Below are 17074 nucleotides of genomic sequence, written 5' to 3' on the forward strand. Positions count from 1 at the left end.
TCTTTCTGTCTTTCTTTCACTCCCTCTCTGTCTTTTCTTTCTGCTGGCCTTGAAAGGCTTTGGAGCACCTGTCAGGGTTACAGTGGGATTTCAAATGCTTTCGTTCCTGTTGCTGGGTGGAAAGAAAATTACGTCCTGGCAGAGCAGCTTTGAAACATTTCATTGTCAGCTGGGAGATTCGGGTTGCAGGGTAAAGCTGGAGTGTTAAGTCCCAACCTGGCTGGGGCTCCTAATGTTCCAAATGATGTATGGGTGGTTTCTGAGGCAAACAGAGCCACCATGCTTTGCTGATCAAAAACACAGAGGTTGTGTTTGGGCCAGAGCCAGAGTGAACAGGTTGTTTGTCAACTTCACCATCAAATGAGACAGCAGAAGGTGCCCCTTGTTTGTACTGGAAATCATAGAATCATGGACTGGCTTGGTTTGGAAGGGACCTTAAAGATCATAAGGTTCCAACTCCCCTTCCATGGGCAGAGAAACCTTCCACTCGACGAGATTTTTTCAAAGCCCCATCCAGCCTGTCCTTGAACACTTCCAGGGATGGGGTGTCAACAGCCTTTCGAGGCAGCCTGTTCCAGTGCCTCACCAACCTCACAGTAAATAATTTCTTTCTTATATCCAATCAAGTCTATCCTCTTTCAGCTTGAAGTCATGTCACAGGAAGAGCTATGGTGCTAGCAGGGTCTGGGGCTCTGGGATAGCAGTGCACTGAGGATCACAGTCCATCTGCAACAGGGATGAGTAGCACCTCCTAAGAAAATCATCCAGTAGCAGATGGCGGGGGGTGGGGAAGCCATCAAGTAGTGGGGTGGCATAAACACATAAGGAGATCAAAGTTTTGAGTTGCCTTTCATTCGGTGCTCATTCAGATTGTTATTTTTGGAAAGAAGTAGTTCAGATTAAAGAAAACAGTTCCTGGATGCTTTTAAATAAATAAATGGCCTCCTATGCATACCTAGCTCTCTTTGTCCTCTCCTTGAAATGCTACTGCAGTTCCTCAGTCTGTATGGATATACGAATTATTACTCTATTTCTCCAGTGTGATTTTTGGATGAAAAATATTCCTAGGCCCTGTATGGCAATTCTGTAATGAAAATTACAGTGGAATAGGCCAGGAACCAAACAGTACCCATGAAAGTTTGCTTTTATGTAGCTACTATTCAAAATCAGTCATCCAGTCTTTAGGTCGTAACAGTTTTCCACTTCAGCTATGCTTAGTTCAACAGCTTGGTTGTCTAAAATAAACCCTAAGTTTCCTCTTCTGTTTGAATTCCCCTTTCTCTCCTTTCATTCAGTTCACTTTCTTTTTCTTTCAGAGTTTTCAGAGCTTATATGGCTTCAGAAGTCTCTTCAGTTTCTCTCGGTGACTTCCCAAATAGTGAAAAAAGTCACTTGCTGATTTTCCCCATACCAGGAAACCTTTTTTGTCCTAATCAGCTACCAGCATGTGCTTGGTGTCCTTCATGGCAGTGGCTTCTGTCCTAGGTGCTCCCTGGCCACTGGTAGCCATTTGGGCAGCCCTCAGCAATCTCTGCCTTTCAGTGGATGAGCGTCAACCCAGCTGGATCAAAGGAGCTGAGAAATGGGGTAGCTAATCAAACCTCATCAGCTCCCCTTCCTTTGTACTTAATAGAGAGAGATGGACAGTCCTGGGGGAAACCCAGCTGTGCTGAAACAGATGTCCAAGGAAGCAAGGAGACTCCCCCGCTGGAGGTGCCTGTTTCTGTCTGCAGAAAGAGCCTGGAGACCAAAATTAAGGATAAATGCCTTTTACACAGCTAAATGTAGATTTGATGAATTTCAGCCCAAAATATGTACCCTCTGTAAAAATATGCAAGCGTGTTTATCACAAATCAACTTTAATAAGCAGCATTTTGAGGGGTGCTCTCCCATCCTCTGCCTGAGGGACTAGTGAACGCAGGGAAAGCTGTCTGCTGCCATGCTAACAGAGGTGGACTGAAACAACTGTCAAAGCTGGCACATCAAAGATCTTTCTAGCATTTTACAGCCTTGAATGAAAAACAACCTGCTCAGATGTTTTCCTTAAATATTTTGCAGGTTTTCCAAGAATGTCCCCCTTCCCATTTAAAAACAACAGAAAAAAATTAATAAAGATAGAGCAGTTATTTTTCCATCACTCAAGAACTGTGATTCTTCTTATTAAAAACTGTGATTCACATGGGATACCATTAATGCTAGGAAATAAGACTGAGCTAACAATACATATTACCAGTGTGTGTATAGGGTATATGTGAACTTATAAACTTGAAAATGGGTGTACAAAATAAATGCTTCAACTTGAAATTGATAAGAGGGCAAGAGGTGTGTTACTTTCCAGTCTAGTGGAAATGAATAGGCATGTACAGAACATTGTAGTCCTTTGTTGGTTTTTAAGGCACAAAAAGTAATTTGAAGTGTAGTCTTGCCTTAATGCCATTTAGATTCCTCCCACAGTAATGTCAGTGCCTTCCCTGTGTCTGTGTGTGCATCTACCTAATGTTTCTATGAAAGAAACGTAGCTCAGCTGGTCAGAAATGTTTTGTTGTGTTGCCTCTATTCATGCAAACTCTAAATTTTCCATAGCTCAATAAAAAAAAAATGCATTTAAGGTTTCTTATTTAAGTTTCCACCAACCCATCATGGCCGGTGCTTTAGGTCACATGTGGTACTTTGCTTTATATGCCAGAAGGGTGACTTAGAACAATTGAGTTCAAGGAGACTTGAGATGATGGGTCAGCGTGTTCTGTACTGTGCCAGGAGAGCTTTGTTGTCAGGCTGGTTACCCCTGTGAGCCACTGGGACAGTCATTCCTGGAGGGATGAGCTCTAAGCTTAAGCACAGGACCACCAGACCGGCCTGTGTTTGGTCCTGAGCTAGCGATGCCCACACATCACCGTGCTGTGTTGGGCTGTGTTTCTGTCGTGCCCCGTGTCCTTTCAAAGTGCTGCTCCCCTGCACTCCCTTTTGTGGTCTGGAGGTACCTGATGAGGTGATACAGGCAAGGGCTCTGGGATGAGCCATCGAGCGTCGCATCATTCAGAATATGAACCACATCGATCCATGAGGAGGTGAGGGGGCAGTTTGCCTCATGGACTCAGTGCTTTGATTAATCTATTCAAATATTAACATGCCCGATGAGGTAGACCAAAATATCCTCTTGATATATAAATATTCATACACTAACATCTGCCACATCTGCATAGTTATAACTCTGTTTTCATGGGAGGAAAAGCATCTCTTTGAGGAAGGTCCAAAGTAGCAGAGGGTTTCTCTCTTCATACCTGTCACTTAGGAAGTTGTGTAACTTTTAAAGATCTCTTATACTTGCATTATTTTAGAGTTAGCCTGGTCTACAAGGATTTAACTCCAGAATAACTGCTATTAATGTTCTTGTATCACTTTTACTATGTGTACGTGAGGTAGTATTTTTTTCACAACATAAAACAGCCTCTTTGAACATTTGCAAGCTGATTTCTGCCACTGGCACAGTCCTGAAACAGCCATGCTTTGCACAGTTAATAGAGTCGGATTTTCCTTACAGTCTTGAACTCTACCTTTGGCACTTAAGAACATGTCATTCATTTTCTATAGCTTGGCACAAGCCCTCAAAACTGGACATCCTTTTGGGGTTTGCCTTTTTGTTTTTTAAATGTTATTTTATTGTCTTGTTTTGCTTCATTTACAGTTGTTCTTCTCCAAACTGTCTTTTCGCTAGGTTTACTCCTAGCTTCACTTCTCTGAATTTTTGCCTCTTAGTCTACTTGACCTTCTTCTTCCAAGAAAAAAAGAAGGAAAATAACCCAAAAATATAGTCAGCAGCCCTGTTTGACAGTAGATTCCATACAAATCTATAGCAGATAGCATGTTAGTTACTAAAAAAATAAGTTTTTTTAAAGTTCAGCATACTGGAAATCTCTGCAGCTTCCTAATGTTTGACATAAATGAGATATTCTTTCAGTGCACCACCAAATATGCACAGTGAACATATTCTCTTTTTGCTTTCAAAAATAACTTGAAAAAGATTGTTCTTTGGGTAGATTCAAACTTTTTCATGTATTGAATGTCTTTTTTCCCCTTTTAGAAGCTGTATTCAGTAGTCCACAATTGTTTTTAAAGAGTTATACTTATTTTTGTCCTTTATAGAGTGAATACTAAAGGCCATGAAAGAATGGTTTGGGCTACTTCTTGGGTCCATCAAGTACAGAGCAAGGAAAACATAAGAATAACTGGAGTTTGCACCTCCAGTTCTGAACTCTGCCTTCTTTTACTCAAACCGGTATTAAAGATTGGTGTGAAAATGATGTAAAATTTGTGTGATTAAGACAAGAATGGTACAGTCCCCTCTAAAAGGGGATGTGTGGCTTTTTGTGAAGTTGTCATTGCAGGCTATTCCCTGCAGAACAAGCGGAGATTTAAAACTCTGATGAATGGGTGTTTTACAGAGCAGGTACTTGTCTTCCAGCTACATCTTTTTAACCTTTGACATTTCTAAGGTTAGTCAAAAGCAGTTTGACCCTATTATTTCAAGAGAAATCATTATTTGTCTTTATGACAAATTACAGATAGGTTAAATTTTCAAGAGCTGTTAAGTCCCAGGCTCAGAAGTTATTTAGGCATTTTGAAAAATTTAATCTACATTTTCTGGGGTTTTGTTAGAATTTTTTTTTCATTTCTTAGAGTTCTTGCAGATAAGTACCCTAGAGCTGCTGCTTCACCTTCCATTTTATTTTGCATTTACAGCATCATGAATCTTTAAAAAAAAAAGTTGCAGCCTACACAAATTACACTTCAGTCCAGCAATTTGGTGTCCTTAGGAATGCACTGAATTATCTTAATCACATTCTTCAATGATATATTATTATCTTTAAAAATTACTGCTGGGAGAAAATCACAAGTGTATAAGAGGGAGCGGAAGAATAAAAATGTAACAGTTAAAGGAAAAAAAAGAAAGATTAAACTAAAACCAATATATAAGTTAAGCTGACTAGAAAATTAACATTCAAAATCAGGAAACCAAGAAACAATGCTCCTTTGATGGTATTGCAAGTGTGTGTCTCTATAACTGTGTTTATTATACAGTACAGCGATGGGGACCAGATTCCGTACCCAGTTACACTGGTGTGTTGGTTAGAGCTGGTAAACACTTCTTGTCCCTTAAAAGGGCTTTGTGTCAGTTTAACTCCACGAGTTGCTGCAGAGCTATACAGTTAAAGCAAGCCCTGATTACAGCTAAATAGCTACTGCCTGATGGAGTATTGACAGTGTCTTCAGTGAAATAAATTGTCCTTGAAACTGTTTTTTCCTGTAAGATGCCGTTTCAATCAGTTTTTTCCAAATCACACTAATTAGAAAAGTCATTTAACCATCATTAACAAGGTACATATTTCCAGAAGTTGTTAAGAGAGATGATGTTGTTTCAAAGTGTATTTTATATTTGTTATCCAGTTTAATGAAATTTAAATAGCAAGTAGATATGATAGTTCATTAAGATGTAAAATGGTCAAATACACTATTTTCATTTTAGAATGTCATGCTTTTAATTATGTTGTTGCTATTTAGTACCAGAAAAACATTCTATTTTTTGGGTTAATGTTTCATATTTGTGTTATGATTAAAACGGTTTGACATTTTGAATAAAAATATACTAATTCGTTGTATTAATTAAAAATAATGACCTAGAAAAATGCTTCCAAAGTAACCTAAAGACGTCAGTGCAGTGAGACATGACAGTTGTGCCATATTGTCACTATTAATGACATTTTCTGCAGCAATGTAAAAATGTGCATACAAATGAAAAGGGAAAAAAAAAAAAACTAAGAACCATTTTAATTTTTAAAACTGCCTATGAGATCTTCTGTCCACTGAAAGGGTCACAGATACTTGGAAAGACAAAACCACCTCTTGAAATATTGACATTTCATGTGAAACGTAAAGGGCAGCTTTTGCACAGGTAGATATTTGTTCTTTTTAAATATGTGTTAGCCTTCTGCTGTCGGAGAGGAGAGGGCGAGTACGCGAGAGGTGAAGGCACGAAGCCTTTCAAGTATAGCCATAGATTTTTAATGAGTTTATTCCCAGGAGTTCATTGGAACATATAAACTGCTAGTACTATATACTTTAAGTACCACCATAAATATATATATATATATATATATATGAAAATTAATGGATTAGAGAAATTAGAAATAATGAACAAAATTATAATAAACATTGCTCCTGAAACCAGTTCAGACGTACAACATGCACTGATTAGAGACACCAGGTTTTACTCAGTGTCACAGGGCAAAGTGTCGTCGAATTAAATGATCATTGACTGCTTTCTCTTGAAGAATGCAAAATCAAAATTCAAAAGCCCATGGACAATAAACGGTGCTTATTTCATTTCCAGTTCTGTATGTCCCTTTTTGGAGCTCTCCTCACTGAATTTAAGGCTGCCCTTTGTAAGGACCTCAGGGGCAGCCCTCTTCTCCAGTGTGGTAGTAAGTCTTGGTTTTGCGTGTCACAGATCAGTGAAGTAGCTTACAGAGGGGCATCTAGCAATTCCCATCCGGGATCTATCTAAATTAAACCCTGTTATTTTCAGTTTGCCTGAAGTGTCCTGTATCCAAAATCCTCATGGTTTCAGTAGCAGTTCTCACAGGGACCTGTGAAAGGGTACCCAGCCCTTCACATTTCTTTCATTTCATTGTCTTTAGCACCCAGATTCGAAACTGGAAACAGTTAATGTTCTACAGTGTATGTGGCTTTTCAGATCAGTGCAAGTGGCTTTATAGACCCCTGTCAACCTGCAAACTACTGTTGGGGAGCTATTGGTCTAGATATTTTGGTCATTAGCAGGAGAAGCTGCGAGTATCTTAAATTAAAATAGATCTTTGATTTCCCGCTAGGACCTCTAGAGAAGAAATTTACTTCAATTCTTTCGTAAAACTTTACAACTTTGTCTTCCCAGTGCAGGCTGGAGCCCTGGTGAGGCTGTCATTTGAACTGGAGCTGTGTTGCAGCCTCTTTGTTCTCTCCTCGCCTTAGATGCCTGCGTGCTGCCTGCTGGCGTGCGGAGCGAGCGGGATGACTTGTGGTGACAGCTGTAAAGTTGCGGATGGGAGCAGAGAGAGGAAAAAAGCCCTTGTTCGGTTAGGAGGGGGTTTATATCTCTCAGTTGCCATAACTACACAGAAGGAGAAAAACATGCTTCTTTCATGCTTGTCTAGATTCAAAATTGCCTGTTGTCATCCTTTCATAGGTTCAGCACCTTTGCGGGTTGGTCGTAGTAGCGTTTTCGGATTATGAAATGATTGTGAAATTTGTATATTGCCTTCACAGCTGAAATTTTGACTTAATCACCATGTTTTCTGAGGTGTTCCTTTGTTTTCGTTTGTATTTGAAATGTTTTAGCCAAGTCTTATCAACCATCTTCATTATGCAAAAGCCATTCAGCTCTCAAAATAGTCTTTATAAGCTTGCTTAATTCTTAGAGAGCCCATAAATTTTAATACTCATTAAATAAATCTTTGTCCTTTAATCTCAACAGACTTCTTTAAAGTGTCTCATTTTCTTCCTTTTTTTTATTTTTTTTTTTTTATTAATAATTCTGAGTTTGGTAAGGCAGCTACTTAAACGCATCCTGATAACTTAATTCTCTGTGAAAATAGCAACATTTGCAGTTAAATGGTTTCTTACATTATCAGCCAGTCATGGCTCATATTCTCTTGCCATACTGTACAAACTGTTCAGGCAACATGGATGAGAGGAAGTGATTTTACTAGGATTTATATGAAAATATTTAATATTAACAGCAATACCTTCCAAAAAAGTTTGCTTAAATATAAAGGTTTAAAAATCCCTATTACAGGGAAACATGAGTTAGGCAAAAGTAAGAAGGATGTTTTACCAAATGTTTTTAAACAGCTACAACACTGTTAGACTTTGAAAACTTTACAATGCTTAAAAATGTAGGGAAAAAAACAATTATAAAGTCTTTCACATCTTTAGGACAGGTAGAATCTAAAGATTCAAAATTATTGTAAGTAGGAAGATGTTCAAAGGAAATCTGACACAAATTACAGCTTTTTTAATGTAAAATACCATGTTCTTAAAGCTCAGGGGGCCTAAAAAATAGCTTATTTATAATTTTTTCCAAACCTGTAGTCATTTGTGATTCTTAGGTAAGTTAACACCCTTGTATTTAACTATTGCAGTTATTTCTGTAGTCGTGAAAAGTCACGATTGCAGCCCCTGACACCTCCTGAAGCTGCAGAGCAGGGAAACAAGAGCTGGAGCAGAGTTGTTGGGCTGCAGCATGCCACAGGGAGGACTGGCAGTGCTTTCTTTCTTTTCTTTTCTTTTTTTTTTTTAATATTGCAATATTTTATTAGACTCATGATAGTGTAATGAATCACTAAGAGTCATTTTGGAGACACGGTCCATACCAAAAGAACAGTTCTCTATCATGTGAGGTGTCCGGTGGACCAAGAGATGTCACGAGCATTTAACCCAGTGCATAACTGAGGCATCCACTGAGTACACAGGCCTAAATATTAATATTAGCACTTTATTATTTATAGATGATATATAATATCTTCTGAAAGGGTGAGATTTCTGTGTTGAAGGTTTGCGTTGTTTTTATTTGCTTTCATTAGGCATCATGTTGTGCTGTATATGAATGTTAGTAAATATCCAGTGGCCAGTAAGGATGTATTTCAAAGAATTGTGTTGATTACACTTTACATGCATTTTATGAATAAACCTAAGCCCTGCCCTTGTTGAAGCTGGGCAGCACTGCTTTGTTTACAAGGGGCAGAGGAAAAACCTTGTCCTTGCTATTTAATGTATGTTAAGTGCTTTGAAGTCTTTGATTGTCAGGTGTTACACCTTAGAGTTGTGAGGTATTTTTACTCTAATATGTGTAATTTGCTCTCAATGCATCACTGATTTATTTTCAGAAACCTGTCTTTTTTTGTTTGTTTGTTTTCTTCCTTTGGAAAACAAGTGTTTTGTTTGCTGGCTGTATGAACACACACATTGATGCACAATTTGTAGCTTTTGTTCTTACACCACCAGAAGTGATCAGCGTTTCACTGGTGCTGCAGTGTCAGGAAGCCTGTTGATTATCACACTATTGGTTTCACAGATGGGTGCTTCTTGTTCAAAGCCTTCAAAACTCAGAAACGTTTAGCTAATGCCTTGCACTACATAAAGAGATCAAAAAGGTCTAAAAGCTATCTGCTAGTCTTCTCCTACAAGCAATTAGGATAATACCAAATCCTTCCAAGACCACGTAGTAATAAATATTTTAGCCTTCCCTTAAGTGTGGATTGATATTCAGGGCTACCTGCTGGTAAATAAAACAATCAGTACTAAATTTCTCTTTGAATCTGGGCTATGCTGTGCTTCCAACGCTCGCAGGATTATTTTTTTTTTCCTGCTCTTTTTGCCTGTCTCTCTCATTTTGTCTCCAGATAAAATTATTGTCTGCCTGGAAATCAAGTTACACTGCTAACTGACACAGTGGCATGTTATATGTGGAGAGGGGACCAGACTGGCAGTTTGCTGGGATCTCAGGGGCTTTGTTTGCCTTGGCCAATATAGAACCGGCTGCAGCCAACTTTGAATTTAATCAGGGGTGAATCCTGAAAAAAAACCCAGCACATCCTGATATAGGAAGCTACATCTTTATCTCTGCATCTCAGTGGGTATTTTTATACTGGATCCTTTGGTCTTGCTGCTTGTCCTTACATGGATCACAGTTTGTGTTGGAAAATTAAAGAGATCAGATTGTCCCTGTATTTTTTTCTCATTCTTTGCATCCATGTATATAATGTAAGTGCAGTTCATTTTCAAAGCCAGTCACATACGTTCACTGTGCATTTGTAACCCTGTATGATTATAAATTAGCAGGCATGGATACCATAGAGGGTTTGCCTAATAAATCAAAGCAACAAAGGCATTCTAACCCCCAGACTCCCTTTTTTATTATTTTAATGCATAACTGTGACACCAAAATATCTCCAAAGTTGCATTTAAAGTATTATTTTTTAGAGATTAGGGGTGTAGTTCGTCTCTGGATATAATCAGAAAATATATTGAAATAGTTCTGTGGCCTAATATAGGGACATACCAACCCTGTAATGTGTGAAGGCAGTCTTGAGGTACCTCCTAATGTCAGTTCTAGTGATGATAATAGCCTGAAAATTGGTTTCAAAACGTGATATAGTGACTTCTCTGAGTTTTTAATGTATTTAGAAAGATTCCATTTACACATAGATTTGTAGTTGTCTTCCTCAAGTGAGCAATCACCACAGGTGACTTTGTTGACCCTTTCTCATCATAATAAGGTGAGAAGAATTTGTCTATGTGAACAGTGAAAAATTATTTAGCACAATGGGGCATCTCATTGCCAACAATCCTTTGAGTAGAATTACCATATACAGCCACATGCATATGTGTTGTTCAGCAGGATTTAAAAAATATTTTCCCACTCTCCAGCATCTGTTACTGTTTTCTTTAGCAGCACAGGTGTCTAACAGTGTCAACACAACTAAGATATAGACAGGTTGGTCTGCACTACAAATTCCTACTGTCGTAGCTCTATCAGCTCTGAGTATGACAACTTCACACCTTGCACTTCACATTGCTGTGCTGACAAAACCCAGCAGAAGATGACTCTCATTGCCTTTTGTTCAGAGGTTGGTGTAGCTGTGCCAGCAGTGATACCTCTCCATCAGCATATGCTCCATCTTCACCAGGGTGTGTAGCTGGGTAGCACAGACTCAGTAGGGCACGGCCTCCCAGTGCTTCTCTAGTCAGTGTTGAGCTTTTCTCAGTTCGTTTTATCTGGGCTTCAGGGCTCATGAAAGCAAAATATGCAGGAGGTAGCCACAAGCGTTGATCATTTTCAGATGCCTTTGGAGGAGGATGGTGTTCTGTGGGAACTCTTTGATAGACAGAGACTGTGAGAGGAGGGCTGGGCACACCAGTATCATGCCGACGGTATTTTGCGCCTCTGTCCCAAACCTTTGGCAGCCTTAGCACTTCACAGAACAGAGTGAGAGTGTTCCACCATTTGTCTGCCTCCCCCATTTCACCCATAAGAATTCTTGCACAGGCAAGTCCCAGCTTTCTTACACCCCCTCCTCCTTCTGCTCTTGATGAAGTTCAACTGAAGTTGAGATCCAATAGGAAAAAAAGGTGAAAATATTTATCTGCAATAGATTAATTCTCAGCTTCTGTGCAAAAAAAAAAGAAATGACCGTCTGGTCTCAACTAATTATTTAATCTCCCTTGGTAATCCCTGGGGAGAGACAGTGCATCATCCTACCTGTCTAAGCACACAGAACAGGTTGGGTTGTGCATGAAATAACTTCTGTCTCTATTCGACCGCAGAGACAGTCCAGGTATTGGACGTATAATTTTTAGGGTCCAGGAAGAAAACCAAAGATCACAGGGTAGTACTGGGTATTAAGAGAAGGTTCCTCATCCAGAGGGTGGTTGGGTTCTTGAACAGGCTCCCTAGGAAAGTAGTCACAGCACCAAACGTGCCAGAGTTCAGTAAGAGTTTGGACAGTGCTCTCAGGCACATGGTGGGACTCTTGGGGTGTTCTGTGCGGGGCCAGGAAATGGACTCGATCTTTGTGGGTCCCTTCCAACTCAGGATATTCTGTGATCTGAAACATCCTCATTTGTTAATGATTCCCACCACAATTCATTCCTTTCCCTTTTTCTCTACTATTGCCTTTCAGGCCAAAAGACAATAAAGGACCTATTTCTTGTCCTCAGTCCCAAGTAGGATGCTGATCTCCAGAAGTGTGTGCTTGTCTTCCCACCACATGGAAGCTGCTGTAGGAATGATGTTCAGTGGTAGCTGGTTTGCAGTGGCAGGATGCCCCCAGGAGTGGAGAGCAGTGTCAGCCACTGCAGTGCCAAGTGTCTGCTTAACTTCATCAGACTGGCCTGAGGAGGCAGCTGGACTTGTTATCTCTCTGTGCAGCTGCTTCAAGCTACGTATCAACAGCACGAGGGTACATTGAGCAGGTTATAGCATTCTCAAGGCTTTAGGGTTCTCTGTGTGTCTGTGGATGTTGTGGTGAGGAGAAAGAGACTTGTCAAAAATGGCAAAAAATCATGAGTTCTTATGTGGTTCACACAGGATGGGTTCAGCATAGTAACCTCCTTCTGTCATTCATAGATCCTAGTTGACTGCTAGATCTCGTGCTTCATAATTTACAGATACTCTACCACCACCAAAATAAGCAAATGTGGGCAGTGCTGGCACTCAGGAGTTAAAATGATTGTTTTACATAACTAGAGCATAACCTTGGGAATTAATCTCCTTACTTATTAAGGCAAGAAGGTAATTGGATTTTCCTCCTGGTAACTTTTCTTGGCTTTCCCACATTTTCTGTCCCAGTCGTGAAAGCAGGAGGTTGGCTGAGCAAGTCTCTTGCACGTTCTTCACAAGAATAATTAGCAATATTTCATCAGTTACCCTTTGCAGTTTTATAAAAGGTTAGTTTTTCCAAGTAAATTTTTAAAACACTGTTTGTAAAAATTGTTCTTCCAGATTTTATGGTTCATTACTTTTTAGCTCTGGCTGTCCCCTTTTAAAGCTTTATCTACTAGAATTTAAGTAAGGAGTTCTTTATTAAAATTGAAAAGAAACCTGAGAGCTTCCATTGTATCATGGGAATGTGCATTAGGGAAGATTTTTAAGTATCCAGTCTCCACTGTGCTTAAAATACAGAATAAATAAACTTGGGGAATAAGTTCCTTGTTCATTTTTATTTCTGATCATAAGTAATTTTAAAAAATATTCACTGTATAATTTCTTTTCCCCTTACTTGATCTACATTATTCCACAGTTGTGCTTGGCCCTATATTTGATTCAAGACTTGTGAGCTCTTTAGTTTAATTTGTAATTTGTCCATTAATTAAGAAGGAGAAAATGTGGTGTGATGGATGAGCTAGGGACCAGGAATCAAAGCTTCTGAGTTGTTCCTGTCTTTGTTCCTGACCTGAGGAAAGTCACTTACACCTTCTGACCCATATTGTCTCTGGGACTCTCAATATAATTATATTAAATGCCCTCAAGAAATGATTCTGAGGCTGATAATAGCAAGACAGAAAGCTCTGCCTTCCTCAAGCTCCACAGAGAGGTTCAGTTGCAGGTTTCAGGTCAAGTCCCCTTTAGGTTCAACCAGTATGTGCCTCATGTAATTTTGGAACAACGTGGGGGTCTATAGGTTAGTTGTTTATGAAGAGAACATTCAAACACTGAGAAAGATTTAGCATCAGTAGTGAGAAGGAGACAGAAAGAATCAGCTTGGTTTCTGCCATCCCAGGGGTGTGTGTGCACCTGGGGCAGGAAGGAAAAATCACTTGCACTAGTGATGTAAGAGCATTGGCTAAGATTCACTAAGGAGAGGAAACATCAGTCCTCACCCTGCTGGAACCTCGTGGCTTAACTATCCTTACACTTCATTTTTACCTACATCTCTTAAAAAAAGAAAAAATCAAATGAGGAAAAAAGAAACCCAAACAAACAAAGAAAACAAAATCCATTAGAACAAAGAAACCAGAGGAATAAAAAAACAGTGGGAAATTCCCAGCACATACCTTTCTGAAGATTTCAGGAAATTCCATTTGTTGGGGGAAATGCTGAAAATTAGGAGGAGCCCAGAAGAGGGCCTAGCAGGAGACAGCTGAGGTAATTTTTCACTGCCAGAACTGCACTGTGTTGTCTCTTCTTTTACAACAGGCATTATTACCTGGTGAAAAAATTTGTTTTGCAACTCATCCTGAGTCCTCATAAATCATTAATGCCTGGCTAAGCACAGTGTGAGCATTACAAATACTCTTAGAGTGAGGACCCATTCTGATATAACCTTGTGTCCAATACTAATGCCTGCTAGTTATTTAGTAATACAAAGGAGCCTGAGCGAGGAAGATCGATGAGTCAATGCAGTCCCCTGACTTCCTTTTCTTCTCCACCTGCCTCTTGTTCTAGTTCAGAAACTGAGCTGCAAAAATTCAGGACTATTAGTAGTCATCTCTCTGTGGAGAGCAGTACAACAAGCTGGGGGGGACAAGGAGGGAATCATGGCCTCTGAATGTGTGTAGGAAAGAGAGGAGCTTCAGTTTCTGATTAGATCTCGTTCTGATTTCTATTTTTTTTATGAACCAAATGGCACCACTGCTCCAGACCTGTTTTCTGGTTCGCATCCCTTAATAAATGCATGCAGCATAAAACACACTCATGAGTGTAAAGAGCATAGATAGAAGCTGTGCCCAGGAACTGCGGGACTGGATGTAATTAAAGGGTGCTCAGTAAGTCCAAGTAACGAGCCTATTACCTGGGGGAGCTGTTTGGGGACTTAGATGCTCAAACCAGCTCTCACAGTATTGGAGATATGGCACAGAGAGCACAACATCTATAGGTGCAGTGATTGAGCTGTGTGTCTTGTTTTTCAGCATTCTTTACCACAATCAGGAGTTCAAGTCATGGATGGAACCCTTGAACTGAAAGGCTCCTGCAAGGGAGGTTGTAAAGTCAGGGAGAAAAATGATCTTGAATAGGAACTTAGAAAAAGTGCAAATGGGGATGAGGCAGTGGTTGGGCAAATTTGAGAAGTGGAGAGAGTGTCAGAAAGTTTAGAGGGAAAAGTAACTGTCTTTAAGGCATGAAATGATAGAAAATTGGTGGGGAGGAAAATGTTGTTGCTTTAAATGAAAATGGGATAATGGACCAAGACAGAAATAGGAAAAAAGTTATCCATATGTGAAAAGAGACAGAAAAATGCTTCCTCCACAATCGCCTCCAAAAGTATGTAACTGAAAAAGCACCTGGTGCTGTTCCTGTTAAACCAGAGACCTCAGTCACTTTGGCCCTAAATCAAGTAGAACACCCCTCATGCCCAGAGCATCCTTGCTCTTTAACCGAGGCCTGAAGTGTTCATGGTGCAGTCAGACTTCAGGCATCACACCTCCAGCAAAAGCCTGACACTTTCCTGCAGAGAAGTGAACATTCAAACCCTGTTTTAGGTTTTGCTCGAAATGTATCATTGTGCTTTAGCTCAGCTGAATTTGTTAAAAATAGTCCCTGCTATAGCACCCACAGGACAGAGTGGTTTATTTTCCCCTATTATAGATCTGACAAAAGCCTGCTGTTATTTCTGTGCCCTCTCTAATGATCTGCTTGCTCTCTGGAGAGCACTGACCCATTTCAGCACAGAATAATTAGCCTTTCAGACACTACTGTGTTTCCATTAAATAGACATAAATGTGCAAGGTGACATTTATTTACTTAGGCCTGAAAAATACACGCCACAGATGTTGGGGCTCAGGAGAACTTCATTTTCTTTTCATGGAGCAGTTGTGTATTTGCATGATTTTGTGTCGTTAAACATTAATGCTTTGCTGAAATGATTCCTTTTGATCTTCCTTGAGGAAGCAGGAGGGCACAGAGATTATTTGGGTCTTCGTTTCACCGTAAGGGCCTTTGGTGATGCCCTGGCAGCCCAGTGCCCAAGCCCGACAGTGGCTCTGAGCACAGTTACAGTCATACCCTGTCGAGGTCCCTTTTACTTTGTGTAAGGACTCTGTGTAAGGAACTATTGTTGATTTACAGATCTGTCTGAAGAGGAATATGTTCAGGGTGTTACACTGAGAAAATGAGAACCTTGACCTATTGCAAACATAAAATAAACCCAAAGTCCTTTAGTATTTAAAATCAGCTCTTTTGTCATCTTGATCACTGGCTTCTGAACTGCCAGGCTATTGCCCAGGTGGAAAGTATATGATTCATCTTGATAGCCACTTTGGTCTGCAAAGTTGGAAGGAAGTCTTACCCTTAAAAGTCCAGGCAGCATATAAAACATGTAGGTTGCCTAGTAGTTCACATCCCTACATGGAGACGTGGCATGCTATCATTTCATTCTGTTAGCACCAATAGGCTGTATAAAAGGAGGCATCATGCAAGGTAGGTGCTTTACTGCAGGATGGAAACACTTTCATAGGTTATTTTAATCATTACGATTCTTTCATGATGTGTGAAAGTTGATTGTTGCTGTAAATGAAACCATTGAAGGCTAAAATGTAAAAATGCTGTGATGGTAAAAATCCTTGGAGTGCAAAAAATGGGAATTGCTATAAAAGGCAGTAATTTATTCTCTGCATGAGATTATTTTTTATCATAAGGATGCTTTTAAGCTAATTCTGAAACATATACAATTGTAGTCTATATAGCTGAGGTATATTGCAAGATGCATTGATAATTTGGCTAATTTTTATGCACTGTAATTTATATATTATTTAGAAGTGCTGTTTTATTCTGTTAACTGAGAGGCTTAACACATTTTTACTATGTTAAGGATAAGTTATTTTTGCAGGTCTTGTGGTTTTATTATTTTGACCCATATCCAATTCATATTGCATCATAATACCATATTTTTACTAATATTATTCTAGTATGTTCAAAACTTATTTCCATTTGGATAGAAATTCATTAGCTCTTGATTTTGATTATAACGAATTATTTTAACTTTTCTGTGATAATGCATTCTCTGTGTTTCTGATTTGCTGATGCTGAAATATTTTGTTTTCATTTTTAACCCTTCCAAATTTAGGATTGTTTTTGCTTTTTTTTCTGTGTATATATATATTTCAGTTGTTTAGACCTACTGGTTCCTGCTTTTTCCTTTTTCTTTTTTTTTTTTTTAATATGTTATGTTTGTAACTTCTGACTGTCTGTGTTGAGCCAATCTTACCGACAAAAATATCAATTGTTTCCTGTTTCTCTACTTCTTTACAAAAAAAGAAAATGAAAAGTAAAAAGTAAAAATAAAAAACTCTTAATGGGAACCCTGGCACTGTCTGTCTTCTCTGTTCTGCAGAAATGTTGAAGGAGTTGAACCAGCAACGCAGAGCGAAAGAGTTTACAGACCTGAAAATTATTGTTGAAGGCAAAGAGTTTGAAGTCCACCAAAATGTTCTAGCTTCCTGCAGCTTGTATTTCAAGGACCTGATTAAAAGGTTTGCCTTCCTTCCAGCTGTGATCTGCTCTGTTCTTTTGTAGGGCGCATTT

At 39.3% G+C, this 17074-nt stretch overlaps 1 protein-coding gene across 6 annotated transcripts in view; it reads left to right on the top strand.

The window, feature by feature from the left end:
* The window catches only part of KLHL29 (kelch like family member 29), a 391804-nt gene that overhangs the window by 302614 nt on the left and 72116 nt on the right, over nt 1-17074 (top strand). For all 6 annotated transcript variants that reach the window (XM_027897467.1, XM_027897468.1, XM_027897464.1 and 3 more), the window contains one exon: nt 16884-17022. In XM_027897467.1, coding sequence (XP_027753268.1) covers nt 16884-17022 — 139 coding nt within the window. The remainder of the gene's footprint in view (nt 1-16883; nt 17023-17074) is intronic.

This window comes from Empidonax traillii, unplaced genomic scaffold, assembly GCF_003031625.1.
Source record: "Empidonax traillii isolate 1590-97213 ecotype Southwest subspecies unplaced genomic scaffold, ASM303162v1 scaffold543:size1229247, whole genome shotgun sequence".
Lineage (NCBI taxonomy): Eukaryota > Metazoa > Chordata > Aves > Passeriformes > Tyrannidae > Empidonax > Empidonax traillii.